At 44.2% G+C, this 27,389-nt stretch overlaps 1 protein-coding gene across 1 annotated transcript in view; it reads right to left on the minus strand.

The window, feature by feature from the left end:
* LOC137340214 (catenin alpha-3-like) overlaps nt 1–27,389 on the minus strand; it is a 1,497,032-nt gene that overhangs the window by 447,186 nt on the left and 1,022,457 nt on the right. Inside the window, exon 11 of the mRNA XM_068002618.1 lies at nt 3,360–3,516. Within this exon, the coding sequence (XP_067858719.1) occupies nt 3,360–3,516 (157 nt within the window). The remainder of the gene's footprint in view (nt 1–3,359; nt 3,517–27,389) is intronic.

Below are 27,389 nucleotides of genomic sequence, written 5' to 3' on the forward strand. Positions count from 1 at the left end.
CTAAGGGACCTATGTTTGCCTTAGCCACCCTTTTTCTTTTTATATAACTATAGAAACTCTTGCTATCTGTTTTTATATTTTTTGCTAATTTATTTTCATAATCTAACTTCCCTTTCTTAATCAATCCTTTAGTTACTTTTTGCTGTCTTTTGAAGAATTCCCAATCTTCTATCCTCCCACTAAGTTTGGCTACCTTATATGTCCTTGTTTTTAGTCGGATACTATCCTTGATTTCTTTACTTAGCCACGGATGGCTGTCATTTCTTTTACACCCTTTTTTCCTCAGTGGAATATATTTATTTTGAAAGTTGTAAAATAACTCCCTAAATGAACACCACTGCTCATGTACCGTCTTACCCTTTAATCTATTTTCCCAGTCCACTTTAATCAATTCCGCTCTCATACCATCATAGTCTCCTTTATTCAAGCTCAGTACGCTTGTTTGAGAATCAACCTTCTCACCCTCTAATTGGATATGGAATTCAACCATGTTGTGGTCGCTCGTTCCTTATTTATGATTTTCATATTTATGATTTATGATTTTCATATTCGTTTTCATATTTATGATTTTCATATTTAATTTATGATTTTCATATTCGTTTCCCTCTTCTGTTCCCCCTGCTCGAACAAACCATCCCCCCAGTCGTTGGGAACGTGCCGTGATCCAAGGTCCAGATCTCTCTGGGGACGATGGTTTGCTCCCCCCTCTCCTGAAAGCATTGGTTCCAGCTGGAGTGGCAGGTTATTAGACCATGGATGCATTGTGTGTCACCCAACAGCTGGAGTGGCAGATTATTAGACCATGGGTGCGTTGTGTGTCACCCAACAGCTGGAGTGGCTGGTTATTAGACCATGGGTGCGTTGTGTGTCACCCAACAGCTGGAGTGGCTGGTTATTGGACCATGGGTGCGTTGTGTGTCACCCAACAGCTGGAGTGGCAGGTTATTAGACCATGGGTGCGTTGTGTGTCACCCAACAGCTGGAGTGGCAGGTCATTAGACCATGGGTGCGTTGTGTGTCACCCAACAGCTGGAGTGGCAGGTTATTAGACCATGGGTGCGTTGTGTGTCACCCAACAGCTGGAGTGGCAGGTTATTAGACCATGGGTGCATTGTGTGTCATCCAACAGCTGTGTGTGTGTGAATTTTCCAGCAATGGGGGTTGGTGGGGGGAGGGTGGTCACTGGATAACATTCAGGAGTGGGCCTTCCAGTTTATTTTCTCCTCCCCTAGCCCCAGAGGCACTGAGGACAATTGTAGGTGAGATCACAGGCGTTCTAAGCCACTGAAGAAGCTCTCGGCGTGACTTTCCAAATGTGTGTCCCTTGGAGTGGAGCCTCATCCTTCAGGGGGTACAGGAGCCAATGAATCAGGCGCACATAAAGTTCGATTTCCTGATGCACACTCCCAGCAGAGAAGACTCCACACCCAAAGCGTATATTTGCAAAGTCGGTCTTTGAAAGGTGAAGGGGGTGCTGCGTTCAGATGAGACGTTAAACCGAGGCCCCATCTGCCCTCTCATGTGGTCTTAAAAGATCCCATGACACTATTTCGAAGAAGAGCAGGGGATTTCTCCTGGTGTCCTAGCCAATGTTTATCCCTCAGCCAACATCACAAAAACAGATTATTTGGTCATTATCTCATTACCGTTTGTGGGATCTTGCTGTGTGAAAATTGGCTGCTGCGCTTCCTACATTACAACAGTGACTATGCTTCAAAAGTATTTCAATGGCTGTAAAGCGCTTTGGGTTCATGAAAGGCGCTATATAAATGCAAGTTCTTTCTTTTAAAAAAATGTTAAAATAAGGCAATAATCCCATTTACCTTTTGTGAGTCTAAGATGTCTTAATAAAGTCCTCAATGGTCTGTCCTTCAGCCTGAAGTTTGGGTTTATGCTGTTGCCCAGAGCCCTGGCAGCTGAATGAAGAGCTTCATTGAGGTACTAGGCCCCGGCTCCCAGAATACAACAGCGTCAGTCTCGGCCAGCAATCTGTATATTGCAACTCCAAAATGTACATCAAGACTGCTCCCCATCTGAGCTTACTGAAGAGCACACAACTTAGGGCTAGGAGTTGAAAAACGGGAATCTTTTTTGATAGATCATTGAGGGCGGGATTGGCCATTTGCAGAACATGCCAAGACTTGCTGTTTGCAGGTTCCTACCACCTCACTCTGTCCAGCATCAAAAAAAGGCTTTGAGGCATAACCACATTGATTACTGGGAAGCCATTATTAAAACCAAAGGGGCAACGGAATTTGCTTTCTCTTTTCAAAACAAAAACACCAAAACAAAGTAAATCGTGAACTTTTAAACTTTATCTGAGGTAAGCAACAGGAAAAATAAGTGAGGGATCACAAAGTTCTTCTTTACCCAGAGAGAGGTGAGAATGTGGAACTCGCTACCACGTGGAGTGGTTGATGTGACTAACATAGATGCATTTAACGGGAAGCTAGATAAGTACACATGGGAGAAAGGAATAGAAGGTTATGCTGCTAGGGTGAGATGAAGTAGGGTGGAAGGAGGCTCGTGTGGAACATAAACATCAGTATGGACCAGTTGGGCTGAATGGCCTGTTTCTGTGCTATAAATGCTATGTAATCCTATGTAAAGATAATTGTAAACAATTTTACAACACCAAGTTATAGTCCAGCAATTTTATTTTAAATTCACAAGCTTTCGGAGGCTTCCTCCTTCCTCAGGTGAACGAAATGAATGAAATTTCATTTCGTTCACCTGAGGAAGGAGGAAGCCTCCGAAAGCTTGTGAATTTAAAATAAAATTGCTGGACTATAACTTGGTGTTGTAAAATTGTTTACAATTGTCAACCCCAGTCCATCACCGGCATCTCCACATTATGTAAAGATAAGCATGGATGAGGGAGGCCATTCAGCCTATCTAATTTACTTTCCCTTAGAAATCTACAGCCCCCTTCCCGATCACAGCGTCTAACTGCTTCCTGACTGATTCTAGAGTTTCTGCCTGGCCGACCATTCCAGGTATGAATCACTTTTTGCATGAAGCTATCAGCCCTGAACTCACCTCTTACCTGTGGGTACTTCCGTCCCCTTGTCTTGCAGTCTTTAAAATACCTGGATTAACCCTTTCTATTCCACTTAGTACCTCATCTAATCAAGGGGTCATGCGTATAGCATAGTGCCCAACCACCTCCCCCCACACCCCGAACCCCCACCCAGCAACAGCGGAACCTCCGACACACCACAAACAATGTTACAGGAGACCTGCCAGTCTTTCAAGAATTCAGTTCTGTCATATTAAATACAAGCGACCTCATATAAGCCAACATCAAGTAGTCGCACATTCAATCCCAACACAACCAATTGGAGAACGACCTTTCTTACCAGAGACGGCGAGGAAGTCGTCAATGCTGGTGACATCGTCCACTGCTTCAGTAAGGAGGCGGATGTGGCTCTCCCAAGCCTTCTTGTACATCTCCATGTTGCTTCTAATACTTTGGCTTTTCGGGGAGGAAGCAAGAGCAAGTGCAGCATTGATGACCTGTGTCAATCAGAACAAAAAAAACCCTCTCAGAAAGGTACACTTCACACCGGGCATGCAGCAGATCGAGGAGCTCTGTCATGCTAAATATGTCGGAAATGCTCCAAAATGGAAGTGTTATGATGTAATAAAATACATATGTAGTTCTCATATCTATCTGGGCAAATCTCCTGGTGTCAAAAACGTTGGGATGGTTTACTGAGGTAAAGCGAGGTTATTCATTAGCTTTTTGTCAGGAACCATACCATTATATCAAGAGATCTTGTAGTGTTGCTTTCTCTGTTAATCAGGAACTTCTATTTCTTGAACAGGTTGTTTAACGATAGATTGTATTTAGCTGGCCCTCAGCAAGCCTCCCATAGTTTGAACTCCTGATCGTTGAAATATTTGGAATTAAAGGTGAGGCGTGCAGTGATAAGATGTCGTTTTACTCTCCAACCTCCTCAGTTTGAGATTAACTGGGACACCCTTGGAGTAGCTCAGGCTGGGTGCTACCCTAGTAAGAGGAAAGATTAGGGAGCGAACTAGTCAATGCACACTGCTTCCAAGCCCTCCTAGTGACTGGTTCAATGGCAGTATGGACAGATCTGTGCAGACAGGTTACCGCGGTGCCTAACCTTTAGATGGGGACTAGTACCCAACTGGAGGATAATTAAAATGAGCAGTGGAAGGGGTAAGATAACAACATGAAGGCTGATTATTTAGGAGTGTAGTTAATGACCGATTAATCTTTTTCGGTGATGTTCGTTGAGGGATAAGTGTTGGCCAACACCCCTGTTCTTCTTTGAATAGCGCTACATATCTCCTCACTGTTTGTGGGACTATTACATTTGCCTACATTTCCAGACCTCCTCCACCACCCCCCTCCCGACTCTGGCCATTATCTCTTTGGCATCCGAACAAGGACAGCCGATCTCCAGACATTTTGCAAAAAAAGACTGGGGGACGCTTCGGAGAGTCCCAGCCACTTGCCAGACTTGGACCCGTCCAGAGTGGCCTACATAAAGCCCTGTAGAGGCTGGCACATCTTCACTCACCCGGTGTACCGGCTGCCACAGAGACACCAGGTTCCAACTGAGGACCAGGAGTGGGAACTCTTGGTTTCGGGATTCCCTGCCCCAGGCCCCGCTCCCTGGTTCCGCCCCTTACAAGGCAGCCAGGAAACTCTTGGAAATGACCGAGACCCGACACAACCATGTCCCCTCCATTTTCCTGGGGAATCCACAGGAGTTACGGTGGGAGACCAGTGGGATCTCTGAGGTATTTCAGGATCCTGTTGAATTAGGTGGTTAAATGTGCTATTGCTGGGGGAGATTTCTTTTATGCGGCTCGTGTAACAATCAGTAGCTTGGTTTGGAGATGGTTAAACATGCTGAGAAGTGTCCGTATGTACATAAGTTCTGCGCTCAACAGCCTTGAGAAAATCTACGAAGACATGGAAGTGGATTTCCTGAACCTTGCTCTACACACTTCTCATCAGAGTAAAATCCAGCCTGTTTCTTTCCCTTTGATTCACAGGCCTTCAAAGCATTGAATGTGCGTGCGACAGCAACCCAAAGGGTCATCTCAAGAGGCACTGGTATCTGTCAGATTGTTTGCCAGTTTTTAGGCTCACTCCGATCCAGCTTCTTAATAGCAGAAACCACAATGGTACTCTGGAACACCTAGGGTCAACTAGGCCTCAAACAAATTCCTATTCACCAGCCTCAGAACAGCAGTTCCTAGATCAGTCCATGACTCTGGGCACTGAGCTTCAGCACTATGGCCATTTTGCCCCCTCACCTACTGAAGGTTTTAGGCAGGATGCATGCGGTGCTGTGTCGATAAGTGCAGACATCAATATCCCTTTGAAGCTTCAGAATTATCTTTCAGAAAGCAAGAGGGAAGAGGTCGTGTTCCTATTCTACCCACTGGGGCGTGTGCCCTTTTTCACCTTCAGATTCCAGAGGATGGCCCTGAAATTGCTTCTTCCAGCGGGCATGGCACATCCTTGGATTTGGGAAAGTGTTTTGCCGTGCGGCAGATGATATAGTTGTGCTGGTGGAGATCGTGTTTCTGGCAGTGCTCAATCCCCCTTTGCTAATGCCAGTGATAGGCTGGCATTTGTCAAACGCTGCAATATGTGCCAACGATCCAGAGGGTGGTAATTTTCACCTTCACCACCTGGGCACTAACCTGGTGGAGCGGATTGCCCGCCCATTGTAGAACCTGCCTGATCTTCATCCACTCCGCCAATTAACCACACAGGTGGCGAAGGTAAAAATTAGCCCCCAGAACATTTCACACAGAACTTGCATTTATATAGCACCTTTCGCAACCTCAGGATGTCCCAAAGATTTTCACAGCCAATGGATTACTTTTGAAGTGTAGTCACTGTTATCTTGTGGGGAAACATTGCAGCCAATTTGCATACAGCGAGGTCCCGTAAATAGCAAATGAGATAGGGACCAGTTAATCTGTTTTTGTGGTGTTGGACATGGGACAAAGGTTGGCCAGGACAACAGGAGAAGTCTTCGAAAAGCGCCATGGGAGATCCTACATCCCCCTGAACTGACAGTTTAATGTCTCACCTGAAAGACGGCACCTCCGACAGTGCAGCACTCCCTCAGTTTGGACTGACGTATCAGCCTAGATTATATGCTCAAGTCTCTGGAGTGGGGCTTAGTGTAAGGAAAGGGTTAATCAGACTGTCCTGAAGTCTGCTAATGTTACATTGCTGTTGATTTCTCTTTACATTGTAGTAAAGAGAAATCAAGAGAAAGAGTAGTATTTCATTTCCACATCGTTCACCTGAGGAAGGAGGTAGCCTCCGAAAGCTTGTGAATTTAAAATAAAATTGCTGGACTATAACTTGGTGTTGTAAAATTGTTTACAATCTTTACATTGTAGTAACAGTAACCTTTAACTTTCGCCTGTTAAGTGAGGAAGTGTGAGTCAATTTAGATGCAGTGACCACTGAACTGTTCAATTAAGACTGGCCTGAAAGCAATGGTCAGTTTAGTACCTAATTAAAAGACATTCCAGTGCATACTGATGCATATATTTCAGAGAATTTTAATTAGTTGATAACTAGTTCTGTTGAAGGAAACATCTGCGAATACATCGTCCTTTTTAGAAGCAGGAGATTGGTCTGGAATGGAACAGACGTATAATTAGAAGTTCCATTTGGTAGAATAGAACAAGAGTGAAATTATCGATAAGACAACAGAGTTGGGGAGTTGTACCGGTCGACAGAAAAGAACTCGTTAAATGTAAAGTTATTGATAAGCGTCAAGCTCGTTAAAATTCACCTTATATGGAGTTGTATTATGTAATTCAGAAACGTGTGATTGTCAAGCAGAACGGGTAAGAAAAATGTATCAAAAGTGGGTGTTGGAACAGATGCTTAGGATTTGTAAAGGCCTAAGATACTGAGCTCAGAACTGTAAGGTGTTTGAGTTCTCCGACTAAACCCTCAAGGTTCTGTCGTACGTATTGCTTTTTAAGTGTATATTTAATTACAGTATACTTAATAAATCTGTGACATCTAACATTCAATGTCTACGAACCCTATTGATTTGAGGAGTAAATTATAAATAAGAACATACCTCTCCTCTCTGACACTGAACACACAACCTTTTGACTTTGGCGACAGTGCCAAGGCTGACACCTAAGGAATAAACGTGCTCATGTAGACAATATTTGATGTGCTATGTATTAAGCACCACGCTTCGGTAATTCTGAGTATATTTACATATACATTGAGATGCGTGTGTGCCAGCACTGATCTCAGAGCCACCAATCTTGTACTTCACAGATTTTGGAAAGCACTGAGCTCTTCTGTGATCTTCTGTCTTTTTATTTGAGGAGATTTAGCCAGTGGAGGGGAAAAAAAACCTGAAAGACCGAAAAGAATTTCTGAAGAAATTCTTTTCGGTCTTTCAGGTATTTTTTTCCCTCCACTGGCTAAAACCTTTTAGGCAGAAACTAAATGCGTACAGTGGTGGAAGGTTTCACCCTAATAGTTACACAGCCCAATTACCAGGCGATTACCACCAGAAATAGCTTAAACAGCTGAGGATTTAACAACTTTCCCAAGGCAGTCATCCTCCGCACGTAATTAGGCTACACTTTAGGAAAGTTCACCAGACGCTCTAGTCGACATATATCTGCCAGCTTGTAAAGAAACTGTGTGCTTGCGCGCATTTTAAAAGGTTTTTTCTCTTTTTTTCAAATTGAAAATTAACAATGGGACATCGCACCAGTGAAACCATCACAGCACAATAAGGCTCAGTAAATAATGAACATTAAAAACCCCACCATAAATCATTGAGTGCCAGAATGAATTTACAGAGCATGGCCCTGTTTAATAACGAGTAACTGTAAAGCATGAGAAGAGGGGGTAAATTCATCAAATGTCTCACTGAGAAATATATGCAAATTAACGTATGTAAGATTTATTACAGTAAATTAAAACGCCATGGGCGAACTCCTCTTTTCTCAATGATTCCTGTTTAAAAAAACAGTTTTCAAAATAATCAATTTGATTCCAACAATTATTTTATTAACCAATGCAACACAGAAAGCTATTGATAATATTGACAGCCCCTGTTATAAGAGGTACTGTGTGTGAGAGGGAGAGGCAGGACGCTCCTGTTCATTGAGAGTCGCTGCTTAATTTTGCGTTTCTTTCTCAACGTAGCCTGCAAATTGTATAATCTGTATTGTGTACGTTTGGAATGTGATATGACAACTGTATTGTATGTATTGCTGCAAATTTTATGAATAAAGTATATTTTATGAAAAAAAAAATCATCTTTCAAAGCCAAACTTATCCGAGGGTTTCCCATCTTCTCCACCTCTCTTGTTCTCCCTCTCACCAGCTTTTATTTGGGGTCGATTTTAAAACCAGACGAAATGCACTCGTAGTCCTAAGACATGGCACTTTCACCTCTCATCTCTGGGTGGATCTGAAAGAGGGAGTGAATACTGTCCCATCTGTGACCTGAAGCTGGGAGCAGGTGAGGAAGAAATTTGCTTGACTGTGCAAGGTTGCCAAAGTAAGTGTATTTACATTTTGTTTGATGTAACAGTGTTCTCTGACAAGGATCTCAATAGCACTTCAATATCAGCGTAGTGTAGGATCACAGAGGGGCAAAATCCAGCAACTGTTCATCTACTTTCCAAATGCACAGGCATGCCCCATGTTTCAAGGCGCTGCACTGTTGTCATGACAATGTGTTTGTCCTGTTGGCCATGAATAGTGACAAACAGCAAACACCAAGCATGTTGCCCACACAAGGTACCTGCATGATACGTCTTCATACAGTAACACCAGTGGCTGCTGCTTTGGGAACTTGGTTCATACACATCTTCTCTCATGTTCCTTATTCCAACATAGAATCATACAGCACAGGAGGCCGCCATTCGGCCCATCGGGTCTGTGCTGGCTCTTTGAAAGGGCTATCCAATTAGTCCCACTCCCCTGCTCATTCCCTGCACATATTTGTTTGCTGGAAAGATGCAGATAACCAGTATTTTTGGTGGTGTTGGTTGAGGGAGGAATGTTGGCCAGGACACTGGGAGAACTCGCTGCTCTTCCTCGAGAAGCAGCATGGGATCTTTTACGTCCACCTGAGCTTTGGTTAATCTGTCATCCCAAAGGTAGCGCTGCCAACATATGCAGTGTCCCTCAGTACTGCCGAGATTATATGCTCAAGTCCATAGTGGGGCTTGAGCCCACAGCTTTCTCACTCAGAGGCCAGTGCCGCTGAATGAGCCAAGCTGACACAAGGAGGTATTGGGCCACCTCCAACCCTAGAAGTAGACAGTGACACTGGGCAGCCATTTTGTTCTCCCACCAGAGAAACACTTTGAAGGATCTCATGTTCAGTTAGTAGAAGATACAGGCTGTACACTGTCAAAAAGGAAAGCACCATGGCAAGATATGCTGGGCTTGGTTTTGATTTATGGGTGACCGACTGCGGGGATTGCGCTGGTCGGCCGCCCGTTCCCACAGCGAAGAGGGCCTTGCGATTTTCAGGCCCGGCCTCATTTAAATTTGGCAGCGAAACAAGCTTCCTGATGCAGGTTGAGGCCTGGAGATCAGACCGGGGTGGCCGGCAGCAAGAGAAGTTGCCGGGGTCGGCGGGGGGGGGGGGGGGGTGGGAGGGCACCCGTGAAAATAATTTGACATTGACCTTTGACAGGTTTCTATGGTTCCTTCACCCGTGGTAATCATCATCACCCCGACCAGTTCCGACCGAAAATGGCAATCAGGGTCCGGTCCTATTTACGTCACACGACCCCGATTTCCATATTAAAAGGGTTCGATCGCCTGAAGCAGGCAGGAGCTTTGGACACCTGTTAGTAAGCCCCTTTCAAAATGGCGCCGGCCGCATCGCCAGTGTTAAAGGGACTGCAAGGCGAGGGGTGAAAATCAGCACACACGGCAAGGGGTCATATAAACTCTGCGATGACTGATATTGAAATGTGTCTACGAGTTCTTGCCATATGAAGCACAATACAATAGTTTGGGAGGAATTGACATGATGTTCATGTGTCTTGAGGTATAGCTACTGCCAAGATGCGGGGCTTGCTAATTTTTTTTTAATTCGTTCATGGGATGTGGGCATCGCTGGCGAGGCCAGCATTTATTGCCCATCCCTAATTGCCCTTGAGAAGGTGGTGGTGAGCCGCCTTCTTGAACCCCTGCAGTCAGGTTCTCCCACAGTGCTGTTAGGAAGGGAGTTCCAGGATTTTGACCCAGCGACGATGAAGGAACGGCGATATATTTCCAAGTCGGGATGGTGTGTGACTTGGAGGGGAACGTGCAGGTGGTGGTGTTCCCATGTACCTGCTGCTCTTGTCCTTCTAGGTGGTAGAGGTCGCGGGTTTGGGAGGTGCTGTCAAAGAAGCCTTGACGAGTTGCTGCAATGCATCCTGTGGATGGTACACACTGCAGCCACGGTGCGCCAGTGGTGAAGGGAGTGAATGTTTAGGGTGGTGGATGGGGTGCCAATCAAGCGGGCTGCTTTGTCCTGGATGGTGTCGAGCTTCTTGAGTGTTGTTGGAGCTGCACTCATCCAGGCAAGTGGAGAGTATTCCATCACACTCCTGACTTGTGCCTTGTAGATGGTGGAAAGGCTTTGGGGAGTCAGGAGGTGAGTCACTCGCTGCATAATACCCAGCCTCTGACCTGCTCTTGTAGCCGCAGTATTTATATGGCTGGTCCAGTTAAGTTTCTGGTCAATGGTGACCCCCAGGATGTTGATGGTGGGGGATTCAGCGATGGTAATGCCGTTGAATGTCAAGGGGAGATGGTTAGACTCTCTCTTGTTGGAGATGGTCATTTCCAGGCACTTTTCTGGCACGAATGTTACTTGCCACTTATGAGCCCAAGCCTGGACGTTGTCCAGATCTTGCTGCATGCGGGCGCGGACTGCTTCATTATCTGAGGGGTTGTGAATGGAACTGAACACTGTGCAATCATCAGCGAACATCCCCATTTCTGACCTTATGATGGAGGGACAGTCATTGATGAAGCAACTGAAGGTGGTTGGGCCTAGGACACTGCCCTGAGGAACTCCTGCAGCAATGCCCTGGGGCTGAGATGATTGGCCTCCAACAACCACTACCATCTTCCTTTGTGCTAGGTATGACTCCAGCCATTGGAGAGTTTTTCCCTGATTCTCACTGACTTCAATTTTATTAGGGCTCCTTGGTGCCACACTCGGTCAAATGCTGCCTTGATGTCAAGGGCAGTCACTCTCACCTCACCTCTGGAATTCAGCTCTTTTGTCCATGTTTGGACCAAGGCTGTAATGAGGTCTGGAGCCGAGTGGTCCTGGCGGAACCCAAACTGAGCATCGGTGAGCAGGTTATTGGTGAGTAAGTGCCGCTTGATAGCACTGTCGACGACACCTTCCATCACTTTGCTGATGATTGAGAGTAGACTGATGGGGCGGTAATTGGCCCTATTGGATTTGTCCTGCTTTTTGTGGACAGGACATACCTGGACAATTTTCCACATTGTCGGGTGGATGCCAGTGTTGTTGTTGTACTGGAACAGCTTGGCTAGAGGCTCAGCTAATTCTGGAGCACAAGTCTTCAGTACTATAGCCAGGATGTTGTCGGGGCCCATAGCCTTTGCTGTATCCAGTGCACTCAGCCATTTCTTGATATCACGTGGAATGAATCGAATTGGCTGAAGACTGGCTTCTGTGATGGTGGGGATATCGGGAGGAGGCCGAGATGGATCATCCACTCGGCACTTCTGGCTGAAGATGGTTGCAAACGCTTCAGCCTTGTCTTTTGCACTCACGTGCTGGACTCCACCATCTTTGAGGATGGGGATGTTTACAGAGCCTCCTCCTCCCGTTAGTTGTTTAATTGTCCACCACCATTCATGACTGGATGTGGCAGGACTGCAGAGCTTTGATCTGATCCGTTGGTTGTGGAATCGCTTAGCTCTGTCTATAGCATGTTGCTTCTGCTGTTTAGCATGCATGTAGTCCTGAGTTGTAGCTTCACCAGGTTGGCACCTCATTTTTCGGTACGCCTGGTGCTGCTCCTGGCATGCTCTTCTACACTCCTCATTAAACCAGGGTTGATCCCCTGGCTTGTTGGTAATGGTAGAGTGAGGAATATGCCGGGCCATGAGGTTACAGATTGTGCTGGAATACAATTCTGCTGCTGCTGATGGCCCACAGCGCCTCATGGATGCCCAGTTTTGAGCTGCTAGATCGGTTCTGAATCTGTCCCATTTAGCACGGTGGTAGTGCCACACAACACGTTGGATGGTGTCCTCAGTGCGAAGACGGGACTTCGTCTCCACGAGGACTGTGCGGTGGTCGCTCTTACCAATACTGTCATGGACAGATGCATTTGCGACAGGTAGATTGGTGGTTACTGGGTATCTGTGGAGATAACTTTTGTGCAATGGAAGTTTCAGGTACTTAAATAAATATTTAGTCTATTTAGTCTTAATTAAGTATTCAGTCTAGTCTCCTTCGAGCAGTGAAGGTTAAAGGGAGATTTAATGGAGGTGTTAACTTATGAAGGATTTTGATAAAATAAATAACGAGAAACCGTTTCCAGTGGCAGGAGGGTCAGTAACCAGAGAGCACAGATTTAAGGTGATCGGCAAAAGAACCAGGGGCGAAATGAGGAGAATTTTTTTACGCAGCGAGTTGTTACGACCTGGAATGCACTGTCAGTTCAATAGTATCAGTGTCAGTTCAATAGTATCAGCGTTAGTTCAATAGTATCAGCGTCAGTTCAATAGTATCAGCGTCAGTTCAATAGTATCAGCGTCAGTTCAATAGTATCAGCGTCAGTTCAATAGTATCAGCGTCAGTTCAATAGTATCAGTGTCAGTTCAATAGTATCAGTGTCAGTTCAATAGTATCAGCGTCAGTTCAATAGTATCAGCGTCAGTTCAATAGTATCAGCGTCAGTTCAATAGTATCAGCGTCAGTTCAATAGTATCAGCGTCAGTTCAATAGTATCAGCGTCAGTTCATCTGAACCAGTGTCAGTTCAATAGTATCAGTGTCAGTTCATCTGAATCAGTGTCAGTTCAATAGTATCAGTGTCAGTTCATCTGAATCAGTGTCAGTTCAATAGTATCAGCGTCAGTTCATCTGAACCAGTGTCAGTTCAATAGTATCAGTGTCAGTTCAATAGTATCAGCGTCAGTTCATCTGAACCAGTGTCAGTTCAATAGTATCAGTGTCAGTTCATCTGAATCAGTGTCAGTTCAATAGTATCAGCGTCAGTTCAATAGTATCAGCGTCAGTTCATCTGAACCAGTGTCAGTTCAATAGTATCAGTGTCAGTTCAATAGTATCAGTGTCAGTTCAATAGTATCAGCGTCAGTTCAATAGTATCAGCGTCAGTTCATCTGAATCAGTGTCAGTTCAATAGTATCAGTGTCAGTTCAATAGTATCAGTGTCAGTTCAGTAGTATCAGTGTCAGTTCAATAGTATCAGTGTCAGTTCAATAGTATCAGCGTCAGTTCATCTGAATCAGTGTCAGTTCAATAGTATCAGTGTCAGTTCAATAGTATCAGTGTCAGTTCAATAGTATCAGTGTCAGTTCAATAGTATCAGTGTCAGTTCAATAGTATCAGCGTCAGTTCATCTGAACCAGCGTCAGTTCAATAGTATCAGTGTCAGTTCAATAGTATCAGTGTCAGTTCAATAGTATCAGCGTCAGTTCATCTGAATCAGTGTCAGTTCAATAGTATCAGTGTCAGTTCAATAGTATCAGTGTCAGTTCAATAGTATCAGCGTCAGTTCAATAGTATCAGTGTCAGTTCAATAGTATCAGCGTCAGTTTAACTGAATCAGTGTCAGTTCAATAGTATCAGTGTCAGTTCAATAGTATCAGCGTCAGTTCATCTGAATCAGTGTCAGTTCAATAGTATCAGTGTCAGTTGAACAGTATCAGCGTCAGTTCAATAGTATCAGCGTCAGTTCAATAGTATCAGCGTCAGTTCAATAGTATCAGCGTCAGTTCAATAGTATCAGTGTCAGTTCAATAGTATCAGTGTCAGTTCAATAGTATCAGCGTCAGTTCAATAGTATCAGTGTCAGTTCAATAGTATCAGCGTCAGTTCAATATTATCAGCGTCAGTTCAACTGAATCAGTGTCAGTTCAATAGTATCAGTGTCAGTTCATCTGAATCAGTGTCAGTTCAATAGTATCAGTGTCAGTTCATCTGAATCAGTGTCAGTTCAATAGTATCAGCGTCAGTTCAATAGTATCAGTGTCAGTTCAATAGTATCAGCGTCAGTTCAATATTATCAGCGTCAGTTCAACTGAATCAGTGTCAGTTCAATAGTATCAGTGTCAGTTCATCTGAATCAGTGTCAGTTCAATAGTATCAGCGTCAGTTCAATAGTATCAGCGTCAGTTCAATAGTATCAGCGTCAGTTCAATAGTATCAGTGTCAGTTCAATAGTATCAGTGTCAGTTCAATAGTATCAGCGTCAGTTCAATATTATCAGCGTCAGTTCAACTGAATCAGTGTCAGTTCAATAGTATCAGTGTCAGTTCATCTGAATCAGTGTCAGTTCAATAGTATCAGTGTCAGTTCATCTGAATCAGTGTCAGTTCAATAGTATCAGTGTCAGTTCAATAGTATCAGTGTCAGTTCAATAGTATCAGCGTCAGTTCAATAGTATCAGCGTCAGTTAATCTGAATCAGTGTCAGTTCAATAGTATCAGTGTCAGTTCAATAGTATCAGTGTCAGTTCAATAGTATCAGCGTCAGTTCAATAGTATCAGCGTCAGTTCATCTGAATCAGTGTCAGTTCAATAGTATCAGTGTCAGTTCATCTGAATCAGTGTCAGTTCAATAGTATCAGTGTCAGTTCAATAGTATCAGTGTCAGTTCAATAGTATCAGCGTCAGTTCAATAGTATCAGCGTCAGTTCATCTGAATCAGTATCAGTTCAATAGTATCAGCGTCAGTTCATCTGAATCAGTGTCAGTTCAATAGTATCAGTGTCAGTTCAATAGTATCAGCGTCAGTTCAATAGTATCAGCGTCAGTTCAATAGTATCAGCATCAGTTCATCTGAATCAGTGTCAGTTCAATAGTATCAGCGTCAGTTCAATCGTATCAGTGTCAGTTCAATAGTATCAGCGTCAGTTCAATAGTATCAGTGTCAGTTCATCTGAATCAGTGTCAGTTCAATAGTATCAGTGTCAGTTCATCTGAATCAGTGTCAGTTCAATAGTATCAGTGTCAGTTCAATAGTATCAGCGTCAGTTCAATAGTATCAGCGTCAGTTCAATAGTATCAGCGTCAGTTCATCTGAATCAGTGTCAGTTCAATAGTATCAGCGTCAGTTTAATAGTATCAGTGTCAGTTCAATAGTATCAGCGTCAGTTCAATAGTATCAGTGTCAGTTCATCTGAATCAGCGTCAGTTCAATAGTATCAGTGTCAGTTCATCTGAATCAGTGTCAGTTCAATAGTATCAGTGTCAGTTCAATAGTATCAGTGTCAGTTCATCTGAATCAGTGTCAGTTCAATAGTATCAGCGTCAGTTCAATAGTATCAGTGTCAGTTCAATAGTATCAGCGTCAGTTCAATAGTATCAGCGTCAGTTCATCTGAATCAGTGTCAGTTCAATAGTATCAGTGTCAGTTCAATAGTATCAGCGTCAGTTCATCTGAATCAGTGTCAGTTCAATAGTATCAGTGTCAGTTCAATAGTATCAGCGTCAGTTCAATAGTATCAGTGTCAGTTCAATAGTATCAGCGTCAGTTCAATAGTATCAGCGTCAGTTCAATAGTATCAGTGTCAGTTCAATAGTATCAGTGTCAGTTCATCTGAACCAGTGTCAGTTCAATAGTATCAGCGTCAGTTCAATAGTATCAGCGTCAGTTCAATAGTATCAGTGTCAGTTCAATAGTATCAGTGTCAGTTCATCTGAACCAGTGTCAGTTCAATAGTATCAGCGTCAGTTCAATAGTATCAGCGTCAGTTCAATAGTATCAGTGTCAGTTCAATAGTATCAGTGTCAGTTCAATAGTATCAGCGTCAGTTCATCTGAACCAGTGTCAGTTCAATAGTATCAGTGTCAGTTCAATAGTATCAGCGTCAGTTCATCTGAATCAGTGTCAGTTCAATAGTATCAGTGTCAGTTCAATAGTATCAGCGTCAGTTCATCTGAATCAGTGTCAGTTCAATAGTATCAGTGTCAGTTGAATAGTATCAGCGTCAGTTCAATAGTATCAGCGTCAGTTCATCTGAACCAGTGTCAGTTCAATAGTATCAGCGTCAGTTCAATAGTATCAGCGTCAGTTCAATAGTATCAGTGTCACTTCAATAGTATCAGTGTCAGTTCAATAGTATCAGCGTCAGTTCAATAGTATCAGCGTCAGTTCAACTGAATCAGTGTCAGTTCAATAGTATCAGTGTCAGTTCAATAGTATCAGCGTCAGTTCAATATTATCAGCGTCAGTTCAACTGAATCAGTGTCAGTTCAATAGTATCAGTGTCAGTTCAATAGTATCAGCGTCAGTTCAATAGTATCAGCGTCAGTTCAATAGTATCAGCGTCAGTTCAGTTGTGTCAGTTCAATAGTATCAGCGTCAGTTCAATAGTATCAGTGTCAGTTCAATAGTATCAGCGTCAGTTCAGTTGTGTCAGTTCAATAGTATCAGTGTCAGTTCATCTGAATCAGTGTCAGTTCAGGGCTAAGTGTGACTTCCAAAGTCAATCTACAAGGCACAAGTCAGGAGTGTGATGGAATACTCTCCACTTGCCTGGATGAGTGCAGCTCCAACAACACTCAAGAAGCTCGACACCATCCAGGACAAAGCAGCCCGCTTGATTGGCACCCCATCCACCACCCTAAACATTCACTCCCTTCACCACCGGCGCACAGTGGCTGCAGTGTGTACCATCCACAGGATGCACTGCAGCAACTCGCCAAGGCTTCTTCGACAGCACCTCCCAAACCCACGACCTCTACCACCTAGAAGGACAAGGGCAGCAGGCGCTTGGGAACAACACCACCTGCACGTTCCCCTCCAAGTCACACACCATCCCGACTTGGAAATATATCGCCGTTCGTTCATCGCCGCTGGGTCAAAATCCTGGAACTCCCTTCCTAACAGCACTGTGGGAGAACCTTCACCACACGGACTGCAGCGGTTCAAGAAGGCGGCTCACCACCACCTTCTCAAGGGCAATTAGGGATGGGCAATAAATGCCGGCCTCGCCAGCGACGCTCACATCCCGTGAACGAATAAAAAAAAAAAAAAAAATCACCTGGAATTCCCACTGACGTTCTTCATTCTCCCCTGTGACTGGACTGTGAGGTCGGTGGAAACTCTGCACTAGCAGTGTAAATCGCTCTTTATATTGTATGATCAGTGGAAGCTCTGCACTAGCAGTGTAAATCACCCTTTATATTGTATGATCGGTGGAAGCTCTGCACTAGCAGTGTAAATCGCCCTTTATATTGTATGATCAGTGGAAGCTCTGCACTAGCAGTGTAAATCACCCTTTACACCGGGAGATTGGGAGAAACCCTGTGAAAATTCTACCCCAATGTCTACAACCATCACCACCGGTCGACTATTGTCACAGCTCCTGTGACTCTCCACCATTTCAAGGCAGGGGCTTGGACCCTCGTGTCATGTTTCGGGCTGTCCATGGTCGCTCTTTCATTGACTTGTTCTGTACTGCGGCTCCATCACAGCTTGCTTGTAGATGCCGTCGGCGAATTTAGCGATTAGCTCATCCGCCTTTTGCTGGAGTTTCCTCCATCAGGGATCCCCACTCCCCCCCTCCTCCGGGCACTCTTGTGCCTGAAACCGGTGGCACTTTCAGGAGATGGCTGGGTTACTTAACCGTCGGCCAGCTCTCGGTCTTGACCAATCACGGGTAGTACCATCTACTGTCACTACGGTAGCAGGTTCTAACCCTTGACCTGACGTATGTTTGCAATAAATTAAACAATAAGATTGAAAAATGTGAAAGTTGCAGCCTTTGCTGTTCCATTTCCAGGTTATTTTGGTATCTGTCCTCAAGTCTTGGTTCTTCCTTGTCACATCCTTCCGTGCCACAGCCAGTGGTCTGTAGTCCAAGTGCAGGCAGGCTGGGCCTGAAGTTGGATGGTGGGCCACCTTCTCGATCAGTAAAGTGGGCTTACCAGCGCCCATATTCTGATTCCCTCATTGCACAGCTGAATTTACAGCCTGTCTGAAAGTTCTGGTGATCAACCTGCTTATTAACTCCCGAAGATGGATGAAAATGACTGTCAGTGGAGGTGGCCGCTGGCCACTTTCTGTTGGGCGATATTATTGAATCGAACATCAGGAACCCCATATGTACCACCAGCTGGATTGACAGATGTCAGTCACAATCAGAAATGGGCGAACTTTAACAATTATTTCCAAAGTAGCTCTTTAGAATACTAACTATATTTTTTCTGGTTCGGCCCTCATACAAATGATTTTACCGCACAGAATGGAGTCTGAATGGAGTCTCCTCTCAACTCGATGGATGAGTCAGTTAATTACAGCAACACCTTAACTAATTAGGATGAAAAACATGAAGTCTGTGAATTATTTTTTCCAGACAAATTCTTTGGAAGTCACACTGAGCTCCGAACTGACTGATACAATTGATTAATTACTGCACTACCAGTGTAAAAACACACTGACATTTTCTTCCAACACTACAACCTTTACTAGCCATTATTATTTTGGCAAATTAAAGGTTCTTTCTCAGCAAGCATTACATATTCTAAAATTAAAAGGGCAGCCTTATTATCCATCTGCTTCTCGAAATGCATGTCGCCGTAATTAGTGAATTGTCCCACAGAATTGACCTCGAGATCTTTGGCCTCAGTTTCATGTCCTTCCTTGCCTTGCCCCTCTCTACCTGTAATTTCCTGCCTCCACCAGTCCTTCTGCACATCCTCCAAGCCTTTGCCACCGGATAACTCCTTGTACCCAGCTACCCTACTGGTGCTTGCTCCATCAGCTACCATGGCCCCTTCCTTTAGAACTTCTTCCCTTAGAGTCATTGCCTTGTCACCTATCTCTCTCTGCCTTCAAGGACCCTATTCTTTGACTGTCCTTTCACTCCCCTCCTCCTAACCCTATTTCTCCTTCCCCTCCTCATTAGTTGCTCCTCTGTAAGGTGCTCCGAGATGTCTCTCTATGTGAGGAGCGCTAGGTAAGTGAAAATCTCACTCTAGCTCCGTTACATTTCAGACTGAAATAGCAAACATTGAAAAGGGAAGACATATATTAACAGCAGTAATCATGCAACAGAAAAGACCTTTCGTAATCAAGTTTGCTACTTCCACGAACAAGTCACAATATGCCCAATCATAACCCCCCCTTAAAAACCTGAGGAGAATTTTTTTCAAAATTTCTCCCTAACCCTTTAAAATAGTCAATCTTTTGTTGACACTAACACCTCCATTATCCCAAACTGACCCACTGCTTTCCAAAGATGCCATTTCCATGCTCCTAGCAGTCTTCCGTCCCAAGGCTTCTGTTAAATTGTGCTATTGCTCTGTTTTGTCTTTAATTGAGACGCCTGCGTGATGATCCAGGGTTCGTTCTGCAGGGCTCCAAGTTTGAAAAGCACAGGGGAGAAAATGAGGCATATCAATAAGTAGCAATTAGCTGGCACTAAACTCGGTTTTAAAAGCACGAACATGGTGGGGGAAAGGAAAATCAAAAGGAGATAAGGAATTCCATATCCTGAGAAAAGCTTGGTGTTGGAGAAACATTCAGAATTCAGGAAGTTCTACTAGGCTGCGACCCCAATACACCAGAAACTAGGCCGTAACCCCAATACACCAGAAACTAGACCGTAACCCCAATACACCAGAAACTAGGCCGTAACCCCAATACACCAGAAACTAGACCGTAACCCCAATACACCAGAAACTAGGCCGCGACCCCAATACACCAGAAACTAGACCGTAACCCCAATACACCAGAAACTAGACCGTAACCCCAATACACCAGAAACTAGACCGTAACCCCAATACACCAGAAACTAGGCCGCGACCCCAATACACCAGAAACTAGACCGTAACCCCAATACACCAGAAACTAGGCCGTAACCCCAATACACCAGAAACTAGACCGTAACCCCAATACACCAGAAACTAGGCCGTAACCCCAATACCTCAGAAACTAGGCCGCAACCCCAATACCTCAGAAACTAGGCCGTAACCCCAATACACCAGAAACTAGGCCGTAACCCCAATACATTAGAAACTAGGCCGCAACCCCAATAGGTTAGAAACTAGGCCGCAACCCCAATACACCAGAAACTAGGCCGTAACCCCAATACCTCAGAAACTAGGCCGCAACCCCAATACCTCAGAAACTAGGCCGTAACCCCAATACCTCAGAAACTAGGCCGTAACCCCAATACCTCAGAAACTAGGCCGTAACCCCAATACCTCAGAAACTAGGCCGTAACCCCAATACATTAGAAACTAGGCCGCAACCCCAATAGGTTAGAAACTACGCCACGACCCCAATATCGTTGGGTGGGGCTCCACCTGGACCGGGCTGGGACCTAGATCCTAGTGGAAAGGATAAATAGGGCGGTCACAAGGACTTTAAACTATGGGAAGGGGGGGGGGGGGCTGAGGTGGAAAAGGTAGTATAAATAATAATTCTAAAACAAATGAAAAGGAAGAGAGTAGAGTGATAGTCAGAAATTATGTTTTAGGCACTACAGGTAAAGGGAAAACTAAAAGATGTAAAGTAATTAAATCAGGAGAGAGAAATAAGAAATGTGTGGGAAAAACAACATTAGAGCAGAAGGACAGGTTAGGGTGTGTGGCCCAAATAAGTGTTCTTTATATTCCGTGCGTTTGTACAAGGAACAAATTGAATGAATTGCAGGCACAAATTTAACATAGAGGGTATAACATGGTTGCCATTACTGAGACATGGCTGCAAGACGGTCAGGACTGGGATCTGAATATTCCAGGTTATAAGGTCCACAGGAAGGACAGGGAAACTGGTAGAGGGGGAGGAGTCGCCTTAGTGATGAAGGATGGAATTACTTCAATGATAAGAGAGGATATAACGAGAGGTAAGCAGGCAGTGAAGACTTTATGGGTAGAATTAAGAAATAGAAAAGGATTTAAGACTGTAGTGGGAGTTGTGTATAGACCCTCTGGTAGCAGCTGTGAAGTGGCAGAATGTATAAATGCAGAGATTAGACAAGCATGTAGCAAAGGCAGAGTGGTTTTATTGGGGATTTTAACTTTCATATAGATTGGGATAAGCAGAGCTCATGTCATAAAGGTAGTGAATTTCTTGAGTATGTTGAGGACTGCTTTCTGCAACAATATGTCCTAGAACCAACATGGGGGCAGGCCATATTAGATTTAATAATGAGTAATGAGCCAGATTTAGTTAACAGCCTAATGGTGCGTGAACATTTATCTAATAGCAATCATAATATGATCGAGTTTAACATTGTGTTTGAAAAGGAGAAATCCGTAACAGCTACTAAGATTCTAAATTTAGGTAAGGCCGACTTCAATGGGATGAGACAGAGACTGTCCACAGTAAACGGGGCAAATCTGTTAATGGGTAAAACGACAGAAGATCAGTGGGGGGTGTTAAAACAAGAATTTAACGTGATACAGAACCAGTTTATACCCCTAAGGGGCAAGCGTTTTACTTGCCAAAAGAAAAGTCATGGATGACAAAAGCGGTAAGGGACAACATAAAATTAAAAGAAAAAGCATACAAAAATGCAAAACATAGCACAGATCCTGGGGACTGGGAGAGATACAAAGAACAGCAAATGGTGACAAAACAGATAGTAAGAGCTACAAAATGGGAGTATGAAAAGAAACTTGCAAGGGATATCAAAATCAACAAAAAAATTGTTACAATTATATTAGGAAAAAGAGGGTGGTCAAGAGCAATGTGGGCCCCTTAAAAACTGATAATGGTGATAGTGTAAATGAAAATAAGGAAATGGCGGACATGTTAAATAATTACTTTGCGTCAGTATTTCCTGTACAGGAAGAGGATAGCATGCCAGAAACCCCAAGGAAACTAATTTTGAATCAGGGACAGGGACTCAACATAATTAACATAAGCAAATTAACAGTAATGAAGAAAAGAATGACAAATCCCCAGGACCAGATGGTTTCCATCCCAGGGTTTAAAGGAAGTAGGTGAGAACATTGCGGATGCCCTGACTATAATCTTCCAAAGTTCTCTTGATTCAGGAACCGTTCCTTTAGATTGGAAAATTGCACATGTCACTCCGCTATTTAAGAAAGGTGAGAGAGGGAAACCAGGGAATTATAGACCAGTTGGCCTAACATCTGTTGTCAGGAAATTACTAGAGTCTATAATTCAGGGTAGAGTGACTGAATACCTTGAAAATGTTTGCTGATCAGAGAGAGCCAGCATGGACTTGTAACGAGTAGGTCATGCCTGACGAACTTGATTGAATTTTTTGAAGAGGTGACTAAAGTAGTGGATGCTGTTTATATGGACTTCCAGAAGGCATTCAAAAAAGTCCTTCATAAGAGACAGTTAGCTAAAGTTGAAGCTCATGGAATTGAAGGCAAATTATTGATTAGGATTATTATTATTCCTGGTTAGGAAATTGACTGAACGGCAGGAATTAGAGAGTAGGGATAATGGGCAGGTATTCAAATTGGCAGGATGTGACTATTGGTGTCCCTCAGGGATCTGTGTTGGGGCCTCAACTATTCACTCCATTTATTAACGATTTAGATGACGGGACAGAGATCTAAATATCCAAGTTTGCCGATGACACAAAGATAGGCAGCATTGTAAGCAGTGTAAATGGAAGCATAAAGTTACAGAGAGATATTAATAGATTAAGTGAATGGGCAAAATGGTGGCAAATGGATTTCAATGTAGGCAAGTGTGAGATCATCCACTTTGGACCTAAAAAGTATAGATCAGAGTACTTTCTAAATGGTAAAAAGTTCAAAACAGTGGAGGTCCAAAGAGACGTAGGGGTTCATGTACATCGATCATTAAAATGTCATGGACAGGTACAGAAAATAATCAAAAATGTGAATGGAATGCTGGCCTTTATAGTTAGAGGACTAGAATACAAGGGGGTAGAAGTTATGCTACAGCTATACAAAGCCCTGGTTAGACCACACCTGGAGTATTGTGTTCAGTCTGGGCACCGCACCTTAGGAAGGATATATTGGCCTTGGAGGTAGTGCAGCGTAGATTTACTAGAATGATACCTGGACTCCAAGAGTTAAATTACGAGGAGAGATTACACAAACTAGGGTTGTATTCCCTGGAATTTCGAAGATTAAGGGGTGATTTGTTTGAAATTTTCAAGATATTAGGGGGAACTGATAGAGTAGATAGAGAGAAACTATTTCCGCTGGTTGGGGAGTGTAGGACTAGGGCTTGAGGGGCTAAATTGTCTACTCCTTTTCCTATGTTCCTAATATGTCAGAAACTAGGCCGTGACCCCAATACACTAGGAACTAGGGTGCAATCCCAACACACTGGGTTTCAGCCTCATGTCAGGATTTCTGGATGGCTTGTTGGGGGTGCTGTCTCCATCTGGTTCATACATGGCCATCAGCGTATGAGGGGTAGAGTCAGGGATGGAGACTCCCTACATCAAGAGTTCTCGCTTTCCCAGGGTAGAGTTGGTGGAGGTACCTACTGACCAAAGTGGGTCCTACCTAGGTGTCCAAGTCAGGATTGAGGCCAGTGCCCCCCAAAGGTGATACAATGCCGCCTCTTATGTTGTTTCCAGGATAGCATTTGGCACCCCCCACCTCTTGAGTCAGACTTTCCGGTGGGCACCTAAGATGCACCCCTAGTAGTGTGGGCACTGGTTAATGGCAGGCTACTTTGGAAATCTCCTCCCAAACTGGGGAAGTCAACCAGGGTCAGTGACAGAGGTTCCTAATGGGCACATATCGACAGCAACTCTGGGATAGACCCCCATCGTGAGTTTGCAGGGCCATGGTATCCTTGAGACATTGACCTTCGTTACCCAGCTGAAGGCTGTGAAGGAGGTGGGAGTGTTATGATTCACTTCTTGTACTGTGACAGGTCCTGCAGGATGTGTGCAATGAAGTTACATAAAAGAAAGAACTTGCATTTATATAGCACTTTTCACGACCTCAGGACGTCCCACAGTGCTTCACAGTCAATGAACTACTTTTCGAAGTGTAGTCATTGTTGTAATGTAGGAAACACAGTAGCCAATTTGCACACAGCAAGGCCCCACAAACAGCAATGAGACAAATGACCGGATAATGTTTTTGTGATGTTGGTTGAGGGATAAATGTTGACCAGGATACTGGGGAGAACTCCTCATGGTGTTTAAATAGTGCCTTGGGATCTTTAAGTCCACCTGAGAGTCCAATTGGGGTCTCAGTTTAACATTTTATCTGAAAGACGACACCTTCAACAGTGCAGCGCTCCCTCAGTACTGCACTGGAGTGTCAGCCTGGATAATGTGCTCGAGTCTCTGGAGTGGAGCTTGAACCCATGACCTTCTGACTCAGAGGCGAGAGTGCTACCATTGAGCCACATCTGACACCTTCATTCTGATAATAAACCTAATGAAGGAAGTTTTCTCTACATTTGTCCCTCTGTCACTTACATCTACCACAGCAGGAAAGAATTGTCTTTCCAAGTATGCTTATGGTGAAGAAATATGATGGTTTGCATTGTATTAGGAATGCTCAATGTGAAATACTTCAGAATAAGGCTTTGTTCACTCTATCGCACCATTGCAGTTTAGAACAATAACTGAGAAGGATTAAATAAGGGCAAAGCAGAAGGATAAGACCAATGAAAAGCTGAAGTAAGAAGGAGTAAATAAAAACTGATTACCGCAAGTACAAAAGCTGAGTGGCCTTAATTCAACCTATTCTCCTGCTCAGTAATCCTGGGTGGATTATTCACTCGAAGCATCAGCAGCTAGTCCAGATCAAACATTTTTACATTGACTTCACAGAGCACACTTGTCCTGCTGTTAATGGTTCGAAATGTGCAACGGAATCCTGGTGTGTTCTTTTATGTTAGCCGTTTTCAGATTGTCAAATGTACTGTCAAGCACACCTAATTCTAACTGCTGGCCAGTCAGTCAGAATCTTAGATTTCAATCAAACAGCTTCTAATCTGAATTTGTAGATTGATTATTACAAATGAGCGTCTGAATTGGATGAGGGAGCAAGCATTAATGCGCAGTGACGGCCCGCATTTTTACAACTGCCTCAATTGCCACAGCTCATTAGCTGCATTACAATTTAATCTTACCTATTTACTAATCAGCATAATGAACATTATTCTAGTGTTTTGCACTGAAACAGGGGACCTGGAACCAATTAGAGCAATTGGATCATCATTATATGGTACACGAGACTCAACATCAATCGCGAGAAGCGTTGCAGTATTGTAGAGGAACAGAAGTATTATATGTACAAATCATTCCCAGAAAAAAGCGACTTCCCTTAACTAAACAGAACAGCACATTATCCAAATCATTCTCTCATGTCCAGTTCCATTTTGTCAGAGCAGCACTGCCAGAAGGAGTTTGCCATTTCTGTATTTATTCTTCTATCATCATTTTTTTGTCTACTATTTTCCTTTTTGTTTCACTGTCTCTTTGCAGTGTTCATTCCCTAACTTTCTCTTCCACTTTGCCCTGGTCATTCCTTCTGTCCTTGCAAACTACCGCTCCATCTCCAACCTCCCTTTCCTCTCCAAAGTCCTTGAACGTTTTGTCACCTCCAAAATCCATGACCATCTTTCCCGCAACTCCATGTTTGAATCCCTCCAATCAGGTTTCCACCTCTTCAACAGTGCTGAAACAGCCCTTATCAAAGTCACAAATGACATCCTATGTGACTGTGACGATGGTAAACTATCCCTCCTCATCCTTCTCGACCTGTCTGCAGCCTTTGGCACAGTTGACCACACCATCCCCCTCCAACGCCTCTCCTCTGTCGTCCAGCTGGGTGGGACGATGCTCGCCTGGTTCCATTCTTGTCTATCCAGTCGTAGCCAGAGAATCACCTGCAATGGCTTCTCTTCCCGCTCCCGCACCATTACCTCTGGAGACACCCAAGGGTCTATCCTTGGCCCCCTCCTATTTCTCATCTACATGCTGCCCCTCAGCGACATCATCTGAAAACACATCATGTTCCACAGGTAGGCTGACGACACCCAGCTCCCTCGACCCCTCCACTGTCACTGATTTGTCACACTGCTTGTCCGACATCCAGTATTGGATGAGCAAAAATATTTTCCAACTAAATATTGGGACGACCGAAGCCTTTGACTTTTGCCACAAACTCCGTTCCCCAGCCACCGACTCCAATCCTCTCACTGGTCACTTTCTGAGGCTGAACCAGACCTTTCACAATCTTGGCGTCCTATATGACCCTGAGATGAGCTTCCGACCCCATACCCACTTCATCACCAAGTCCATCTACTTCCACCTCCGTAACATTGCCCGTCTCCACCCCTGCCTCAGCTCATTTGCTGCTGAAACCCTCAACAATGTCTTTTTTACCTCCAAGACTGGACTATTCCAATGCTCTCCTGACCAGCCTCCCATCTTCCACTCCTCATAAACTTGAGCTCATCCAAAACTCTGCTGCCTGTATCCTAACTTGCCCTTCACCTCTGTGCTCGCTGACCTACATTGGCTCCCAGTCTGGCAACGCATTGATTTTAAAATTCTCATCCTTGTTTTCAAATCCCTCCATAGCCTCGCCCCGCCTTATCTCTGTAACCTCCTCCAGCCACAACCCTCCGAGATTCCTGACCCCTCCAATTCTTGGAAGCACCTATTCCGCTTCCCCGATTTTAACCGCTCCACCAATGCCGGCTGTGCCTTCAGCTGCCGAGACCCTAAGCTCTGGAATTCCCTCCCGAAACCTTTCCAGCTCTCTACCTCTCTCTCCTCCATTAAGATGCTCCTTAAAACCTACCTCTTTGACCAAGCTTTTGGTCACCTGTCCTAATATCTCCTTATGTGGCTTGGTGTCAAATTTTGTTTGCTAACACTTCTGTGAAGCGCCTTGGGAGGTTTTACTACATTAAAGGGGCTATATAAATGCAAGTAGTTATTGTTGAATTTGATCCATAAATTCTTTCATTTAATCTTAATTCTACTATTTTTTTTCTTTGCATCTCAATTTTCTCCCTTCGACAGATCAACAAAAAGCTCGGTTCATTCACTTCTTCCAAAGATGTGAGCCCAGAAATTCCAGCAAGACCTGCTCCAACTCTGGAAGTGTGGTGGGACAAGAGAGGACTGGCTTGACCCTGCCCCAAATCCTGGAGACCAGTGGAGGGGCGGGAGGATGGGGTCATTTGTATAATGGGGAAGGGG

This window comes from Heptranchias perlo, chromosome 21 (assembly GCF_035084215.1).
Source record: "Heptranchias perlo isolate sHepPer1 chromosome 21, sHepPer1.hap1, whole genome shotgun sequence".
Lineage (NCBI taxonomy): Eukaryota > Metazoa > Chordata > Chondrichthyes > Hexanchiformes > Hexanchidae > Heptranchias > Heptranchias perlo.